Source organism: Notolepis coatsorum, assembly GCF_963971535.1.
Source record: "Notolepis coatsorum genome assembly, chromosome: 15".
Taxonomy (NCBI): domain Eukaryota; kingdom Metazoa; phylum Chordata; class Actinopteri; order Aulopiformes; family Paralepididae; genus Notolepis; species Notolepis coatsorum.
Genome location: NC_140179.1, coordinates 91,896,540 through 91,917,160, shown reverse-complemented (window position 1 = coordinate 91,917,160; position 20,621 = coordinate 91,896,540). Strand labels below are relative to the sequence as shown.

The following is a 20,621-nucleotide window of genomic DNA, read 5'->3' as shown; positions in this document are numbered from 1 at the left end:
GACGTACAGGCGTAGAGGCAGCTCTGTGTAGGAGTGTGTTTCAGGCTGTGTGACGTACAGGCGTAGAGGCAGCTCTGTGTAGGAGTGTGTTTCAAGCTGTGTGACGTACAGGCGTAGAGGCAGCTCTGTGTAGGAGTGTGTTTCAGCCTGTGTGACGTACAGGCAGAGAGGCAGCTCTGTGTAGGAGTGTGTTTCAGGCTGTGTGACGTACAGGCGTAGAGGCAGCTCTGTGTAGGAGTGTGTTTCAGGCTGTGTGACGTACAGGCGTAGAGGCAGCTCTGTGTAGGAGTGTGTTTCAAGCTGTGTGATGTACAGGCGTAGAGGCATCTCTGTGTAGGAGTGTGTTTCAGGTTGTGTGACGTACAGGCGTAGAGGCAGCTCTGTGTAGGAGTGTGTTTCATGCTGTGACATACAGGCAGCTCTGTGTAGGAGTGTGTTTCAGGCTGTGTGACGTACAGGCAGCTCTCCGTAGGAGTGTGTTTCAGGCTGTGTGACGTACAGGCGTAGAGACAGCTCTGTGGGAGTGTGTTTCAGGCTGTGTGTAGCAGTTCCTCTCTGACAACCCTGTTTACTCTTGGTTTACCAGATGTGAATGAGTGCGATACCAACCCTTGCAGCCAGGAGTGCGCTAACGTCTACGGTTCCTACCAGTGCTACTGTCGCCGTGGCTACCAGCTCAGCGACATTGATGGGATCACATGTGAAGGTAATGTTGGACCGAGGTTTATATAGGATGTCAAAAGTTCTTCTCAAGGGCTTTAAGAGCCACTATGAAAATGCACTGAAGCTGGTCATGTCAGGTGACCTGAGCTGCAATACTAAGGTAGTTTTGGCTAGTGAATCTATTTTCTTTTTACGCACTGCTGCGTCGAAATTCAAAATCCCCATGCCTTAGCTGAGAGAAATTGATATTAGAAGACCTTGTTCAAGGTACAGAGCCTGTGTGAACCACAGATGAGGCTAGTTTAATAGTTTTCTTATTATACCACTGGCCAATATGGCTTAATACCGTACATACAACAGATTAGCATATTTACTCTGTAGCTTGTTATATACATTATATTCCATTTAATCACTTGTGCATTGTATATTGTTGATGCACTTTACTGTTACATTTGCACTCTGGTTAGATGACAACTTATTTCCGTTGTACTGTACTTGTGCTGTACTACTGTACTGTGCTGTACAATGACAATACATTTGAATCTAATGTAATCTTTTCTGTTATCAGACATTGATGAGTGTGCGCTGCCTACCGGGGGTCACGTGTGCTCTTACCGCTGTGCCAACGCTCCAGGCAGTTTCTACTGCACCTGTCCTCCTACGGGCTACACACTCTCCCCCAACGGACGCATGTGCCAAGGTCAGGAGACTACATAATAATAATAATAATAATATCTTAAATTTATATAGTGCCTTTCAGGAGACCCAAGGCGCTTAACAGGAGGGGGCAGCTAAGGGAGGGGAACAGGGAACTATAACAACTGTAACGGCCAAAATGGATTTAATGTGCAGTGGATTTATGTGACCAGGGGGTGGCGCTTCTTTTATTTAAGCGTCAGGTACACCTGTATGAGGAGGAGTTTTGACCCGGAAAGGGCAATGGTTTTTGACCGCACGCACGACGCAGGTCACAGGTCGAAATGTTTGTATGTAATTAGTTATTGTATTCATTATTATTTTCAGTTTATGAAGACATTCTGTTTGACGGTGAGGGGAAATAAATACCATTTTCCCAGTAAAGCTGCCTGCACGTATCATTGGGACAAAGGACTGTTTTGGTATCAGACCAGGAAGTAGAACGGCGCGTCAGCCAGTCTAGCTACGGGATCAAAACTGCTCAGTAGCTCCGTATAGACGGGAGCTCCTTTAATAACAACAAAATAATAATCAAAAGGAGAGAAAGAAAGAAAAAGGGAAATCGGGCAGTCATTTACAAATTTGGTGAAGAACTGCCATGTTTGTACTTAGTACTTCTTAGACTACTTGCAAACATATGAACTACTTTTACTGTGTACTTTTTTAGTAATTTGAGTTTCAAAGTCCCCTCCAGAGAGAACAGGAATGAGCATTTTTATCAAATTTCATGTGGTCTAAAAAACATTTCTTCCATAAGTAGTTCATGACACTCCCAGGTTTGTACTGAGTACTTCTAGGACTACTTGCAAAAATAATATGAACTACTTTTACTGTCTACTTTTTCAGTAATTTGATTTTCCACATTAAAGTTAAATTATATATATATATATATTTCTTTTTTATTATCTTTTTTCCTCCTTGTTTTTCCGTTTTTCTCCCCTCCCAATGTTAGTCGTTATGCCAATTCCAAATCCCCTTCCTGGTCGTTGCGCACTCTACCCCCTACCGTCGGTCTGGGAGGGCGGAGACTATCACATGCTTTCTCCGACACATGTGTACCCAGCCCACCACTTCTTTTCACCTGGCAGCGTGGACTCTCACTGGGAGAGTGTAACGTGTGGAAGGTCACACTACCTCTCTTAGATCTTTCCCTCGCTGTGCAGGCCCCCCGACCGAACTGTAGGAGTCGCTGTCCACAACGACCCAGACCCACCTACCGGCTTCCCCCTCTCTCACACTGCCAATCGAGCCAGTATGACGGCCGGCCAAGCCGGAAGCAACGCTGACAGCTGGATTCGATACCAGTGTCTCTTGCGTTGGTGACGAGCGCATTGTCCGTTGAAAAAAATGCTCATTCTTGTTCTCTCTGGAGGGGACTTTGAAACTCAAATGACTAAAAAAGTACACAGTAAAAGTAGTTCATATTATGTTTGCACGTAGTCCTAGAAGTTCTCAGTACAAACCTGGCAGTTCCATAAACTACTTGTAGAAGAAATGCTTTTTAGCCCACATCAAAGTTAGACGAAAATGCTCATTCTTGTTCTCTGGAGAGGACTTTGAAAATCAAATGACTAAAAAAGTACACATTAAAAGTAGTTTATATTATTTTTGCCAGTAGTCTAAGATGTACTAAGTACAAACATGGCAGTTTCATAAACTACTTTTTTTTTGTATTTTATTTTTTTATTATTTTTTAAACAAACACATAAACAAACATGACAACACACGATAAGATATACAAGCATTATTTGTCAGTGCACATCCAATGAAATGAAATCACATTTTATTTAATTGTCTTATATAGGATATACCCTTAATACCTGTTATCTAAAAACCTACACACATATGCTCCAGCTCGTACCCCCCCCTTCCGGACCCCCCATTGGATAATCCATCCATTTTCCCTCGCTCCTAACCAGACATTACCATTATATGCTAGCTTTTATTTTCTCCACCACTTCTAACCACAGTGTCATTTTGGATTCATTGAGACCCAAAATTCTTGCTGTAGATATTTCTTGATAGATCACATCGAGATATGTAATAATCCAGACCTTTCGACACATTTTTTCCGGTTTGAACCATCGTGATGCTATCAGCTTTTTAGCCACTGTGATACCCCGATAAAACCAATCTCTTTAGCTGTGGATGTACTGCCCACTCAAAAACATCATTCAGCAGTAGTACAGAGGGGTGTACAGGTATATTCCAAGTTAAGAGGTTTGATAGTTGCTGGGTCACTAGTTTCATAAACTACTTATGGAAGAAATTATTTTTATCCCACATCAAAGTTAGACGAAAATGCTCATTCTTGTTCTCTGGAGAGAACTTTGAAAATCAAATTACTGAAAAAGTAGACAGTAAAAGTAGTTCATATTATTTTTGCAAGTAGTCCTAGAAGTACTAAGTACAAACCTGGCAGTGTCATAAACTACTTATGGAAGAAATGTTTTTAGACCACATTAAAGTTGACAAAATTCTCATTTTTTTTTTTTTTTTTTATAGAAAAAAATGCTCATTCTTGTTCTCTCTGGAGGGGACTAGCTCCATCAAAAGTAAAGAAATACAACTTCATTGTGGCCAAACCTCTGTTTTCTCTGTTCTAGACATTGACGAGTGCGTGGCAGGAACTCACACCTGCTCCGTCTCTCAGAGCTGCTTCAACGTCCAGGGAGGATTCCGCTGTTTGTCCCTCCAGTGTCCGGTCAACTTCCGCAAGGCAGGAGACGGGTGAGAGCCACATGTCCCCATCAGTGTCCCCCCCATCTCAACATCTGCTCCAAATTATGTAGAGTCCCCCCCCCCCCCCCCCCCCCCCCGGGGGGATTCTAACATCTTAACAGCTCTACTGTGTAGATTCCATCCTGAGAGACTAACATCTTAACAGCTCTACTGTGTAGATTCCATCCTGAGAGACTAACATCTTAACAGCTCTACTGTGTAGATTCCATCCTGAGAGACTAACATCTTAACAGCTCTACTGTGTAGATTCCATCCTGAGAGACTAACATCTTAACAGCTCTACTGTGTAGTAGGGCTGCACGAATTTGGGAAATAATCTAATTGCGATTTTTCTGACGGATATTGCGATTGCGATTATATTTGCGATTATAAAATTGTTTTTAAGCAGCCCCACAGAGGTTTATTGTAAAATGCGGCTTGCATCTGGCCTACGCGGTGGGTTCTTTTCAGGACACCGAGCCTGAAAATGTTTCTTTTTACCTGGGAATCGATACCGGTAGCGAACGGTACCTTTTTTTCTGTACTTTACTCTCCCTCTCTGAAGTCTAAACTTCACAACACACAATCTAAAACCCCTTACCTCCATCTCCCAAACCGATCTTGTATCTCAATGGGACTTCCTGGTTAAATTAATGTAAAAAAATATATATATTTTTTAGCGATTTGATAATTGCATCATTCCAAATCCAAAAAGCGTCAGCTAAATGACTAATGTAAATGTTAACAGCTCTACTGTGTAGATTCCATCCTGAGAGACTCTAACATCTTAACAGCTTTACTGAACACACGCGCGCACACACACACATACGCATGCACACATCCACGCACACACACACACACACACACACACACACACACACACACACACACACACACACATGCATGCACACATGCTGTTACTGAGTTAAGATGTTGCTCCTGTCTCTCGCTCACCACACGGCGAAAAAACTAAAAGCCCTATTTCCTACTTACCAATGATGTGGTTGGTGCGTTTACCTTGGCCCCATTAACTTGACATTAGTATTGCGGCTCTAAGTGGCTATAAAGCACACCATGGATTGTGGTGAAAAAGGGGCTCTTGGACATCAGCATGCAGGAATACGAAACGGAGCTAGGGCTCCAACATTCAGAACCTATACCCTTTAGGTTTATATTGAATCTTAAAATCGTTATTTTCAAAAAACAAGTGAAATAGTCACTTCACTTTGTTTTGAAACAAGCGCATTCAGTCATTCATTCATTCATTTTATTTTGTTTCGTACATGGGGGTACAGTTCATCTTTGCACAATATCACCGACATCTTTTTTTTTAACATGATGCACCCATGGCCGAAAAGGAGCAGGATGAAGAAAACTTGTGTTTCCTGCCCCCTTCCATATTTATTTTAACATAATGGTCAGCTCAAGTGCACCTTACAGCTTCATACCATATAATAATAATATTATAATAATCATTACCATAACTATGATAACAATAATAATAATAATGATAATATGACCATGAATAATAATAACAATAATAACGGTAATAATGCTATAGCTACCAATAAACAAAACAAAAAAAAACCTGCGTCACGAACCTCAGATGCATGGAAAAGAGAAAAAAACAAAAAATAAATAAAATCAGATACAGAGAAATGTATACCTGCTGTTCATATGTTCTCATTGTTCTGTCTTTAAAAGTCTTTTTTAGTTGGAAAATATTTTTACAGTACTTCAACTCATTATAAAGAGAATTCCAGAGTTTGACTCCCACCACTGATATACACATCTGTTTCAGATCTGTTGCATTAGTAAAAGAAAATCTAACCCTAACTAACCTTACTGTCATGCACGCACGTGTCCTAATAAACTAACCTACACTGTAGCACTCAACACTTTGATGAACATTGTTACTCAGCTGATAGAGTTGTGCCCTTCCTGATGACTTGTGTCGTTGCAGAACTTGTAAGTTGCTTTGGATAAAAGCGTCAGCTAAATGATGCTAAATAAAATATGTGACCAATTGAAATACCCTCACAGAAGTAGACGGTATTTCCAAAAAGGTATCATCATGGTATTTATATAATTTTTTGTTACCAAAACAAATACCATGGTATTACCGTCGGTATCATGGTTTAAATTGGATTATACCATGATATTATTTAAAAGGGCACTTCACCAAAAGACAATGCTGATTTATTTTGCACATAATCTCTCACACATCCGAACACTCTAAACAGTTTTGCACACATTATTTTAGTTTGACAGTTATTGAGAGTAAAGGAGTTTGAATATGGCCACCAGTGATGTAATTGGGGACATTGAATCCTTGTGTTGTGTTAATTACAGCACCATGAAATTATGTAGATGAAAAAATAGCAAGTACAAACGTTGTCCCATGTTGATACATAACCTTTACCATGGCTAATTATTTATAAAAAATAAAACAAATGGCGGCCGGGTAGCACAGCGGACTAAGCGTCTGTCTACCACCGCAGAGACACTGGTATTGAATCCGGCTGTCAGCGGTGCCTCCGGCTTGGCCGGTCGTCATACTGACACAATTGGCAGTGTCAGCGGGAGGGAAGCCGGTGGGTTGTATCCTGGTCGTTGTAAACAGCGACTCCTACAGGTCGGTCAGGGCGCCTGCACAGCGAGGGAGGGAATTGGGGAAGGTAGTGTGAGCCTCCCACGCTTTACACTTCCCCAGTGAGAGTCCGCGCTGTCAGGTGAAAAGATGCTGCTGGCTGTCTCCTATGTATCGGAGGAAGCATGTGATGGACTTCAGGGCTCCCTAGACCGACCAGTGGGGGGCAAATGCACGCAACGACCAGGAAGGGGAGGGGGGAATTGGCATAACGACTAAATTGGGATGGGAGAAAAATACAGAAAATTGAGGAGAAAAAGTAGATAAAAAAAACCCTGCTAGTGTGTGATGTTGTGTGAATGCACTGTGCATGAGGCTCTGCATTAGAGACATGTCCCGTTCTTTCTGCTGTCAATTAATATAGTTTTCCGTGCATCACGCCAACTCAGTTTTTTGTCAGGAGCACTACTGTACAATACTAATTGATATTTTGAGGATAAATTGTGTGTTGTGATGCACACTGGCTCAATTATGGCACTGGGTTTTGGATGTGTTTGCTTCTGGGTAAATGTTAACAGTTGGAGTTGCCCACCCACCGGTGTAGGTTCACCTAGGTTCATTCAGCCAAACATCTCTCTCTCTCTCTCTCTCTTGCTCTCTCTCTCTCTCTTGCTCTTGCTCTCTCTCTCTCTCTCTCTCTCTCTCTCTCTCTCTCTCTCGCTCTCGCTCTCGCTCTCGCTCTCGCTCTCGCTCTCGCTCTCTCTTGCTCTCTCTCTCTCTTCACCCATCGTTGCGTGTTTGTTTTGTCCCCCCCCCCCCCCCCCCCTTTCAGCCGTTGCGAGCGCGTAACTTGCGAGTTCACACGGGACCCGGCGTCGTGCCTCTATCTGCCGCTGAGGATCTCCTTCTACAACGTGACCTTCCCCACCAACACCCCCGTCCCGGCGCACGTCTTCCGGATGGGCCCCTCCAACAATGTGGCGGGCGACGACATGCGGCTCGACATCGTGTCCGGCGACGAGGAGGGATACTTCTGCGCTCAGCGGAGTGATCAGGCTCACGGCGGAGTGATCTCACTGTGCCGCGCCCTGGCCGCGCCCAGGGACTTCCTCCTGTCGGTGGAGATGAGACTGTTCCGCTATGGGACGTCTCACCTGTACATGGCCGAGATCGCCGTGTTCGTCACCCACGAGCACCCGCTTCAGAAGCCTGCCAGAAGACTGCCATTTTAGAAGTCGGGGAGTGTGTGTGTGTGTGTGTTATCCCAACGGGAACACTGTCCCATTTGAGGAATTCACTTCCTCTCAGTATTTGTGGCCATGCACCTCTCTCCCCTGAAGCTAGAAATCAAATTGTATTTGCGATGTCAAATCTGGGTCTGACTTTAAAATGTTAGCTAACTCATTTTAAGAATTCGCCAAAAACCAATGCCAATTTATTTTGCACAAAATCTCACACGCGTCCAAAAACTCTTTTAAAACAAGTTTTGCACACATTAATTTAGTTTGACAGTTATTGACAGTTTGAATATGGCCACTAGTGGCGTCTTCAGGTACATTGAATCCTTGTGTTATGTTAATTACAGCTCAATTCAATGACAAAGTAGTTAAAGGAACACGCCAACATTTTGGGAAATTAGCTTATCGTCTTCTCCAGACCTCTCCCGAAGGCTAACCCGTCATGTCCGCTTCCATTCATTGTGCTAAGCTAGGCTAACATGCAGCCAGATGGCTTTCTATTGAACGCACAGAGAGGAAACTGGTATCTATCTTCTTGTCTTTCTCTCTCTGGAGAAGACGGTAAGCTAATTTCCCAAAATGTTGGCGTGTTCCTTTAACATCCAAATTATGTTTAAATTCTGGTTCAGACATGTTAGCAATACTATAATATGAAACCTATTTTGGGTGTGAGATCTAAACTTAAAAAGGGACATTTCACCAAAAATCCAATGCTGATTTATTTTGCAAATAATCTCACACATCCAAAAACCTATATGGCATGACATTGTTAATTACAAATGACAATGGGACATTGTTAATTACAGCTCCATGAAATGAAGATTGCCATACCGTGTCTTATAGGGACTGCTACTTTATCATTGAATTGAGCTGTAATCAACATAACACCTTGGATTCAATGTACCTGAAGACACCACAGTGGCCATATTCAAACTGTCAATAACTGTCAAACTAAATGAATGTGTGCAAAACTGTTTTAAGAGTTTTTGGACGTGTGTGAGATTTTGTGCAAAATAAATTTGCATTGGTTTTTGGCGAATTCTTAAAATGGGTGGCATTCTCATTTAAATTGTAGGAACCTAGGGTGGATGTAAAATGAGACATGGAAGAGGTCTTAAAATGTTGAGCGCAGATTCAGTTCCTAGGTTAGTACTATGTATTTGATTTGTCTTTTCTGTATGTCTTGAAGTTTATTATTATTCTTTTTACTTTGTGTATATGTATCTATAACAATGTGATAACATAGGACAATAGATAATGGGTGTTTTGACTGTCATCTACCACTAGATGGGCTCCTTTAGTCGTGTAAAGTAATTACTGTGACAGGCTTGTTTAACCCTTTCACTGCGACAATACAGAAGGTTAACCCCTTTCACTGCCGCACGACAGCAGGTTAACCCTTTAACCATCTGTAGTGTGATAGTAAAGGGTTAATCTTCTGTAGTGTGGTAGTGAAAGGGTTAAACACAATCTTCAACATTTACACATGTATGGCAGCTCAGTTTCAACAGTGTAATAATGATTGTACACATTTGCAATTAAAATGGATATACCGGCAAATACCTTTCTTTCTCTCTCTCACCGGAGACCAGACGGAGCACTGCCAATATGATTGTTGCCAGCGGTTCCGTGCGTGCCGTGCATTCCTACGCGGTGTGGCCACACTAATAATTTGAATAAAAACGTTCCTGTGGCCCATCTGACTTCACGGAGGATGAAGGATGCCCCCCCCCCCCTCTCTCTCTAGTGGAGAGAGAAATATAAACAAGCATGGCACTTTATTTATGGGCACCTGGGCCTCGGCCAAACCCCAGGGCTCTCGATTAGTGGCGAAGCAACGTTACGACTCTGCTTTTGATGTTGCTGTTGTTGGAGCGGTTATCAATAAGCGGCGCTGTAACGGATACTGAAACACCAGGAGCAGCTAGACGTGGCCCCCGCCACACGACTTTTTCCAGCGATCAGATCTTCCCGTTAAGAGAGTGTACAGAAGACCGCACCTCCATGCCTATGGTTTTTTTTGGGAGGGGGATGTATAGATATAACTTACAGTTCGGAAATACACAGATGTTTTTGAGGTGGATAATGGGGATCATGTCCCGTATCGTAGATCACGCCGCTCCGGTCCTACCGTCGGGCCGGTCACCTCAAATGACATTGATGTTGTATACGGTCTCTCGGGTTTCTCTACTCTCCCCCGCTCACCCCTCTCTTTCCATCCGTGGCACGGGCATGGGGAAACCGCACGATCTCCCCGTGGCTTTGGCCCCAGAGCTTGAAGACAAACTTGGACCCACCTGCTCGCTCGCTCGCTAATTACAAGGCCCCCCATTTCCCCCGACAGGCTTTGGAGAGAGTGCTGGTTGAAAGCCTCTCTGTCTTACCTCAGGGGAACCCTCGCTAACATGCCTCCATGGCTTGGCCCCCGTTTTACGGCATTTCAGTTCCACTGATAAACTGTGGAGACTATTCAGGTGTTGCCAGGTCCGCTTCTGTGAAAGAAAACAAATCCATCTTTTCAAATGAAATTGCAGGGTAGCCTACTGTAAACGGAAGGGTTTCCTTTGGTGAAGTTAAGTGTTGCGGTGAGTTGCTTGTTTCATCTTGGTCAGATTGTATGTATGACTGCGAAATGAAGTCTGACACTTCCGCCCATCTATCTTTTCCATCTGAGCTCCGTTTCCCTCTTGACTGACACACAGCACATACACCGAAACCGGTATCGGATATCAGGCCAGTGCCAGGCTAAAATAGGGTTATCTGTATTGTAGAACTTAGAATCAATTACCAAATAGCCTCATGCATAAGATCAGAAATACATATTGAAGTATATTGAAGATATATCTGTAAAAGTATGGCAGTATACGCTATTAGACAATTCGTTTTATACAGTTTGTTACTTTACAGTAGTTCAAGTTTAAAGTACATTGAATCAGGACTAAAGTAGTTAACGTTTATAGTACATTGGATCAGTACTCTACAGTAGTTATAGTGTACAGTACATTGGATCAGTACTCTACAGTAAAGTTTATGGTACATTGGATCACTACTCTACAGTAACGTTTACAGGACATTGGATCAGTACTCTACAGTAAAGTTTATGGTACATTGGATCACTACTCTACAGTAACGTTTACAGTACATTGGATCAGTAGTACTCTACAGTAGTGGTTCTCAAACTTTTTACACCAAGTACCACCTGAGAACGTAGCTGGCTCTCCAAGTGCCACCATATGGCCGACGTTAAAATACAGTCTATTCAGATATGCACAGTTCACGCAGGAGGCAAATGTATTCCTAATACCATGGCATTATTTATTGTTAACTTTTGTCAGACACAGCCACAATGTACAAAGGGGTAGCACTAGAACTAGCAAACTCTTCCACACAACTCATACAATGCAAGGGGCATTGAGAACATAATAACTAACATTCTCTCTCACACACACACACACACACACACACACACACACACACACACACACACACACACACACACACACACACACACACACACACACACACACACACACACACTCACAGCATGTTGTTGAGGAAATAATTCAGGCTGGGAAATATAGTGTGAAATATAGCCCCAGTCAGGCCACTTTCTAAGTGGGGGTCCCCCACCAGGAATTATTTTGTTACAAAGACTTAATTTCCTGCATTCTGGTGCAGGAATTTTTGATATTTTACCCTTTAAATTCCAGTGTTTGTGATGGGCATCACAAATTATTGTAAAAAAAAGAAAAAGAAAACACATATTCAATACATTTTTGAATTGTAACCCTTTAAATGCCAGTTTGTGTGATGGCATCACAAATTATTGTTAAAAGAAACACAAAGTAAAATATTTTCAATATCAAATGCAAAGTACATTTTTCTGGGGGGGGTTATTACAGGTTAGGCATGTGTCAATGATTAGCAACAACACAGATTTTGATGGATTTTTTGTAATGTCAGATTTAACAACAACTCTTTTCAGAAAAGTGGGAGTCTGACATTACAAAAAAATCTAAAAATAAAAATGGTTATGATCAGGGCTGAAGTTGAAAAAAAGATTTATGACTGACTGCATTACTCTCTGTTACAGTGATCTTGTGGTTGTTCCCCACTTAGGTTATCTAACTATCGCGCCGCCGCAACTAGAAACACTGGCCTGGCCTGCTTCTAAGTTCAGTGGCCTGCACAATATTTTTTTTTATAATATTATTATTATTATTATTATTATTTTTATTTTTTTCCAAGTACCACCAGCAGTACCACCAAGTACCACCAGTGCTACACGTACCACAGTTTGAGAACCACTGCTCTACAGTAAAGTTTACAGTGCATTGAATCCGTACTATACAGTAGTTAAAGTTTACAGTGCATTGAATCAGTACTCTACAGTAATATTTACAGTACATTGAATCAGGACACTAAAGTAGTTAACGTTTATAGTACATTGCATCAGTACTCTACAGTAGTTAAAGTTTATAGTACATTGGATCAGTACTGAACCTGAACCTGTTATTGCTATAGTATAGATAGTATAGTAGTTTCTCAGACTCACTCATGTATTGTATTGTGTTAAAGACACATGCGCAGGTAGCACCACGGGTCTGCAGGATCTCCTTGTTTCAACTTGGAAAGTTATATGTAGATGTGTTTTGAACCCCCATGCAAAGTTTGGTGCAAATACACCTTTTCCTCAGTGAGTTACAGCCCTTTATTTGGACGTTGTTCTGAGCAGGTTCTTTTTTGTTTGTTTTTTGCAGTGAATGCTAAAGTGAGAATACTAATAATAATAATACATTCAATTTCTAGTGCACTCTACATTTGGAAACCAAATCTCAGAGTGCTACAGGGTAAAACAAGGCATAAAAACATAGAAAAAAGGGATAAAACACACAAGGCATGTATTAAAAGTTTAAAACTAAGAAGGCTTTTGTGAAGAGGTACGATTTTAGTCCTCTTTTAAATAATAATAATAATAATAGATCAAATTTGTATAGCGCCTTTCATAGAACCCAAGGTCGCTTAAAGGAAGCAGTGGTCTGTGGTGCTCTGAGGTAGTCGGGGAGGGCATTCCAGAAGACATTCTAGGCATTCCAGAAGACGTGTCCAGATGTCGTACTTCAGTCCCTAATATCGTAACAACACCATTACAGAACTGTGGTAAAGCATAGACCCCCCCCCCCCCCCTCTTATCACAAACGGTTCCCTTTTTATTTGATGTATTGTAAAACACGTCTAGCGTATCCTTGAGGAGACGCTAGGTTTCTGTTAAGGGTTTAAAATATAAATCTGGATGGGGATCTTGAATCCACACAAAAATATTAATAATTTGTAATCATGTGAATAATAATTTGCCTATAACATTTTACAGCTCAGTTTCAATGTGTGAATATCAACAAGTCTTCAGAGAGACTCTAGTAGTAGTAGTGCGTCTCTCTCCACACTATGTTAGCACTGTGCCAGTGCTGGTGAGAGGTCTGGCTGAACCCATTACCATTCCGCTATAGGGAAAACACTCTGGCTTGTTTGTATTTCTTTAAACCAATCACAGTCATCCTGAATGCTCTGAGAGAAAGTGAGAAAGATGTCTATGCTTATAGATTTTGGCTGAACGGTCAGTGTTGCACATTATTTATTTAGTTTTAGGGTTCCATACTATATAGGGTATGGCCTATAGGAGAGGAGACTTCCATACTGGATAGGAGTACAGCCTATAGGAGAGAAGAGTTCCATACTGGATAGGGGTAGAGCCTATAGGAGAGAAGAGTTCCATACTGGATAGGGGTAGAGCCTATAGGAGAGGATAGTTCCATACTGCATAGGAGTAGAGCCTATAGGAGAGAAGAGTTCCATACTGGATAGGGGTACAGCCTATAGGAGAGGATAGTTCCATACTGGATAGGAGTACAGCCTATAGGAGAGAAGAGTTCCATACTGGATAGGGGTAGAGCCTATAGGAGAGAAGAGTTCCATACTGGATAGGGGTAGAGCCTATAGGAGAGGATAGTTCCATACTGGATAGGAGTAGAGCCTATAGGAGAGAAGAGTTCCATACTGGATAGGACTGAGTACAGCCTATAGGAGAGGAGAGTTCCATACTGGATAGGGGTAGAGCCTATAGGAGAGGAGAGTTCCATACTGGATAGGAGTAGAGCCTATAGGAGAGGAGAGTTCCATACTGGATAGGAGTACAGCCTATAGGAGAGAAGAGTTCCATACTGGATAGGAGTAGAGCCTATAGGAGAGGAGAGTTCCATACTGGATAGGAGTAGAGCCTATAGGAGAGGATAGTTCCATACTGGATAGGAGTACAGCCTATAGGAGAGAAGAGTTCCATACTGGATAGGACTGAGTACAGCCTATAGGAGAGGAGAGTTCCATACTGGATAGGGGTAGAGCCTATAGGAGAGGAGAGTTCCATACTGGATAGGAGTAGAGCCTATAGGAGAGGAGAGTTCCATACTGGATAGGAGTACAGCCTATAGGAGAGGAGAGTTCCATACTGGATAGGAGTACAGCCTATAGGAGAGAAGAGTTCCATACTGGATAGGAGTAGAGCCTATAGGAGAGGAGAGTTCCATACTGGATAGGAGTAGAGCCTATAGGAGAGGATAGTTCCATACTGGATAGGAGTACAGCCTATAGGAGAGAAGAGTTCCATACTGGATAGGACTGAGTACAGCCTATAGGAGAGGAGAGTTCCATACTGGATAGGGGTAGAGCCTATAGGAGAGGAGAGTTCCATACTGGATAGGAGTAGAGCCTATAGGAGAGGAGAGTTCCATACTGGATAGGAGTACAGCCTATAGGAGAGGAGAGTTCCATACTGGATAGGAGTACAGCCTATAGGAGAGAAGAGTTCCATACTGGATAGGAGTAGAGCCTATAGGAGAGGAGAGTTCCATACTGGATAGGAGTAGAGCCTATAGGAGAGGAGAGTTCCATACTGGATAGGAGTACAGCCTATAGGAGAGGATAGTTCCATACTGGATAGGAGTACAGCCTATAGGAGAGAAGAGTTCCATACTGGATAGGAGTACAGCCTATAGGAGAGAAGAGTTCCATACTGGATAGGAGTACAGCCTATAGGAGAGAAGAGTTCCATACTGGATAGGAGTACAGCCTATAGGAGAGGAGAGTTCCATACTGGATAGGACTGAGTACAGCCTATAGGAGAGGAGAGTTCCATACTGGATAGGGGTAGAGCCTATAGGAGAGGAGAGTTCCATACTGGATAGGGGTAGAGCCTATAGGAGAGGAGAGTTCCATACTGGATAGGAGTAGAGCCTATAGGAGAGGAGAGTTCCATACTGGATAGGAGTACAGCCTATAGGAGAGGAGAGTTCCATACTGGATAGGAGTACAGCCTATAGGAGAGAAGAGTTCCATACTGGATAGGAGTAGAGCCTATAGGAGAGAAGAGTTCCATACTGGATAGGAGTAGAGCCTATAGGAGAGAAGAGTTCCATACTGGATAGGAGTAGAGCCTATAGGAGAGGAGAGTTCCATACTGGATAGGAGTAGAGCCTATAGGAGAGGAGAGTTCCATACTGGATAGGGGTAGAGCCTATAGGAGAGGAGAGTTCCATACTGGATAGGAGTAGAGCCTATAGGAGAGGAGAGTTCCATACTGGATAGGAGTACAGCCTATAGGAGAGGAGAGTTCCATACTGGATAGGAGTAGAGCCTATAGGAGAGGAGAGTTCCATACTGGATAGGAGTAGAGCCTATAGGAGAGGAGAGTTCCATACTGGATAGGAGTAGAGCCTATAGGAGAGAAGAGTTCCATACTGGATAGGAGTAGAGCCTATAGGAGAGGAGAGTTCCATACTGGATAGGAGTAGAGCCTATAGGAGAGGAGAGTTCCATACTGGATAGGAGTACAGCCTATAGGAGAGGAGAGTTCCATACTGGATAGGAGTAGAGCCTATAGGAGAGGAGAGTTCCATACTGGATAGGAGTAGAGCCTATAGGAGAGGAGAGTTCCATACTGGATAGGAGTAGAGCCTATAGGAGAGGAGAGTTCCATACTGGATAGGAGTAGAGCCTATAGGAGAGGAGAGTTCCATACTGGATAGGAGTAGAGCCTATAGGAGAGGAGAGTTCCATACTGGATAGGAGTACAGCCTATAGGAGAGGAGAGTTCCATACTGGATAGGGGTATGTCCTCTGGGAGAGAGGAGTTCCATACCTCCGTACTGTACCCTATGAGCCCATTGTAACTAGGTATGCTCGATATTGGCTTTTTTACCTATACCGATATTGTCCAACTCTTAATTTCCGATACCGATATATGCAGGGTTTCCCCCCCAATTTTTTTTTTATAATTTCAGGTAATTAACATTACATATCTCTTGTTGTGGAATTAACACAACATTATGCATACTTTTGACAATAAATAAAATCTGAATTTGTTCTTACTTGCTTGCCTGGGTAAATAAAGGTTATAGAAATGTAAAAAATTAAAATAAATAAAAATTTTCCGATATCACATTTTAATGCCGATATCGGCCGATAATATCGGTCATCCCTATTTGTAACATACAGTACTTTTTGGTTAATTGCATATTTAAAGTGAATAAAAAAAGTGAATAAAAACAAACCTGTCTTTTATTATGTACTTTGCTCTCTTTTACTATTATGTACTTTGCTACTATTTCTATACTACTATCTACTATGCAACTATGCCTATACTACTACCTACTGTGCTAATACTATACTCTATACTACTATCCACTTGTTTGTTTGACAATGTTTGACGAACAATACCACTTACTTTTAGCCGCCAGAGGTGTACCCCTCCTGCTGACTAATTTGTAAGTCGCTTTGGATAAAAGCGTTCGCTAAATGTAAATGTTATAGTGGTAAAGTCTCTTCAGGCACCCTTCAGCCAGGAAATATGACACATGTCTGGCACAAAATTATTATTTAGATTTTCTTCTTTTTTTATTCAAAAATGGTGCTCAGGGACCCACGGAAAAAAATAGGGCAGGGGCAGTTGACCCACCAGTTGATTGATTGATTCATTTATTGATTGATTGATTGTTTCAGATTCAGAAGTGATGGCACGATCAACGTGCGTTGCATCAAGGCCTGTCTGCCCAATGACGTTGGTTGTGCTGTGGACCTTGTCCACCTCATCTCCCAGACGGTCCTCTCTCTGCCTAACTTCCGGGAGTTCAGTGCACCAGAGGGTAAGTTCAGTTCAGTCCTTTTGGAATTCACCATTGGAACGGTGTAACAATTAATGTTTCCATTTGATTTGTATTATTTCCTTGAAGGATTTGATCCATTATGACATTTTGGTGCGATTTGATAAGATTCAGATAAAAAAATAAAGAAAAATAAACGTATTATAGGCACAAAAGCAATGGGACTTGATTCAGTCAGCAATAGCTCAAATGGTGTGCAATGGAAACCTTACAAGGTATTAGTTCACAGGGTTAACCTTCTGTAGTGTGGCAGTGAAAGGGTTAAGTGGTATCCAGAAGGTTCTGATGGTCTTGAGCTCTATGGAGAAACCATGGCACTCCCTGACTAAAAGTATAATGGAGCTCTATGGAGAAACCATGGCACTCCCCTGACTAAAAGTATAATGGAGCTCTATAGAGAAACCATGGCACTCCCCTGACTAAAAGTATAATGGAACTCTATGGAGAAACCATGGCACTCCCCTGACTAAAAGTATAATGGAACTCTATGGAGAAACCATTACACTCCCCTGACTAAAAGTATAATGGAGCTCTATGGAGAAACCATGGCACTCCCCTGACTAAAAGTATAATGGAGCTCTATGGAGAAACCATGGCACTCCCCTGACTAAAAGTATAATGGAGCTCTATGGAGAAACCATGGCACTCCCCTGACTAAAAGTATAATGGAACTCTATGGAGAAACCATGGCACTCCCCTGACTAAAAGTATAATGGAACTCTATGGAGAAACCATGGCACTCCCCTGACTAAAAGTATAATGGAGCTCTATGGAGAAACCATGGCACTTCCCTGACTAAAAGTATAATGGAACTCTATGGAGAAACCATGACACTCCCCTGACTAAAAGTGTAATGGAGCTCTATGGAGAAACCATGGCACTTCCCTGACTAAAAGTATAATGGAACTCTATGGAGAAACCATGGCACTCCCCTGACTAAAAGTATAATGGAACTCTATGGAGAAACCATGGCACTCCCCTGACTAAAAGTATAATGGAGCTCTATGGAGAAACCATGGCACTCCCCTGACTAAAAGTATAATGGAGCTCTATGGAGAAACCATGGCACTCCCCTGACTAAAAGTATAATGGAGCTCTATGGAGAAACCATGGCACTCCCCTGACTAAAAGTATAATGGAGCTCTATGGAGAAACCATGGCACTCCCCTGACTAAAAGTATAATGGAGCTCTATGGAGAAACCATGGCACTCCCCTGACTAAAAGTATAATGGAGCTCTTGGAGAAACCATGGCACTCCCCTGACTAAAAGTATAATGGAGCTCTTGGAGAAACCATGGCACTCCCCTGACTAAAAGTGTAATGGAGCTCTATGGAAAAACCATGGCACTCCCCTGACTAAAGGTCCTTTCAAGTGAAAACGGCTGGATGTCATTTAACCAAATCAGCATGGCTGAGTGTGAGTCTTTCACCTTTTACATATCTAGCTTTTTCATGGATTGATTGTTTAGATTGCTACCGTGGCTAACTAATGCAAATATATTGTAGTCTGCCCTGTTGTTCTGACCAGGATTATGATCCTTTTTCCCTCGATGCGAGTCTGACGTGGACGAGAAACCTGTCTATACAGTTCTGAACATGTATCTAAGTTGAACAGTCACATAGTATGCATGCACAGGCAGGGCTATGCACAGTCATACGGCTGTTACCTCCATTAAATATCAAGTGGTGAGTTAGCTGAATGCTAAAAGTGATCTATGGTGTGGGACACCTGATTCATCATGGATCAAACAGATGAGTTAATACCAACAACACGAAACAAAACTACTAATATTGATATCAAATCAAATCAAATGTATTTGTAAGGCCCGACAACACATGTTAATGTCCCCATGGGCCGGACACGTCTTCTTTAAACAAGTCAAGAGGAAACATCACAATAAATCAAGAACAAAACGAAAACACCATAAACTTCAAACAATTTAAAATAAATGCAACACTCCCAGACATACCCCACGCGAAGGTAAGGAAAAACTCACTAAAACCTAGCAATAGGAAAAAATGCACCACAGGCAATGTGGAGGAAAGAACCCTTAGAATATCGATAATATAGATGACATTATATTTTAAAATGGTCGAAGAATCGTAGTAAGACGTGATAAACACGTGGAGGAGACACGGCCAGGACGTTGGTTGGATTTTCATTTTGGAACTATATTTACACCGCCTCTGGATGTCTTGGAAAGACGCCTTAACTACGGATATAATGCTCGGCTGAAAGGAGAGAATCCAAACCCGCAGATTTTTATTTTTTTTTACTTGCTTTAAAAAGTGAAATATTAATACGTGTGATGGTTTTTAAAGACCGGTCATAGTGGTAGAAGGGGAATTGGATGTGGTGAATTATCGGTTGCGACGTTATGGTTTGTAAGCGGAGACGTCCTGGTGGTTAATGTCTCCAGTGCCGCACCTGTCAAGACAGCCATTCCAAAGTTGATTGGACATGCGTGCAGGCAGAGGAGCAGAGCTAAATCCTGAAGTGTCTTGCTTCATTCATGGCAGCAATGAAATGTAGGCTAATGCAGATTTTCACATGTGTACTTTACCCTAGTAGGATGGAACAGAACAGAATGGTGCTTTTGTGACTCATGCTCAAAGAGAGGGAGAGGGAAAGACTCTCATACCGAGGTCACTCATAAAATGTAGGCCTTATTATGGCAGCATATATATAAATGATATAAAACAGAATACAGAAAAGAAATGGAGCATAATGTAAACATCTGATTCTCCACCACCAGTGCTCTTAAAGCAACGTTATATCTTCATCAGTCTGTCATCTCTCTCAAATGACAAAATGTAAATCTCTGTGTTCATTCATCAACACCAGATCCACCACGATGAATTTTTTACGTTCCTTTTTTATAATTGTCATGTACAAAGGTCTATGACCATATAAAATATACCTGCCCGTCCAGTAAGGTGCTTTAAGCACAGGTCCCGGTAGGCAAGTAAACAAACAAATGCGTTTTCCAAAAGGTAAATGATATTTATTATAATGCAAGAGGGGAATGAAACCCACAACAAATAGACAAACAGGGAAAAAGGGTAAGGGGAGAACAAACAAGGTAAGTATAATAAAGTAAACGAATATCAGCGTCCACAGACACTAACCAACCAACCAGAGGTTGGTACTGGGAACCACCCAGCAAATGTACCTAAAGTACAAGTCCACACAAAGTGGCAATGGCATACAGTTTACAAATATATATATATAGTAGGGATGTCCGATATTATCGGCCTACCGATATTATCGGCCGATATCGGCATTAAAATGTGATATCGGAAAATATCGGTATCTGTTTGGCACCTGACAAAGAAAGAAAGGAACAGGCATTAATACCATGACACACACCACATACCATTAACACATATTACATATACTAACCTGATGTTTACATGGTGTTACAAATATGGCAATAATGATAATGAACAACCCACGTACGCAGGGCTTGACATTAACTTTTTGGCTCACTAGCCACTGT

General features: G+C 42.1%; 1 protein-coding gene across 1 annotated transcript in view; it reads left to right on the top strand.

The window, feature by feature from the left end:
* The window catches only part of LOC311242140 (fibulin-1-like), a gene marked incomplete at both ends in the record, with an annotated part of 67,466 nt that overhangs the window by 42,115 nt on the left and 4,730 nt on the right, over positions 1–20,621 (top strand). Inside the window, 4 exons of the mRNA XM_084331093.1 lie at positions 587–706; positions 1,232–1,363; positions 3,966–4,089; positions 16,960–17,102. Of these exons, the coding sequence (XP_084187219.1) occupies positions 587–706; positions 1,232–1,363; positions 3,966–4,089; positions 16,960–17,102 (519 nt within the window). The remainder of the gene's footprint in view (positions 1–586; positions 707–1,231; positions 1,364–3,965; positions 4,090–16,959; positions 17,103–20,621) is intronic.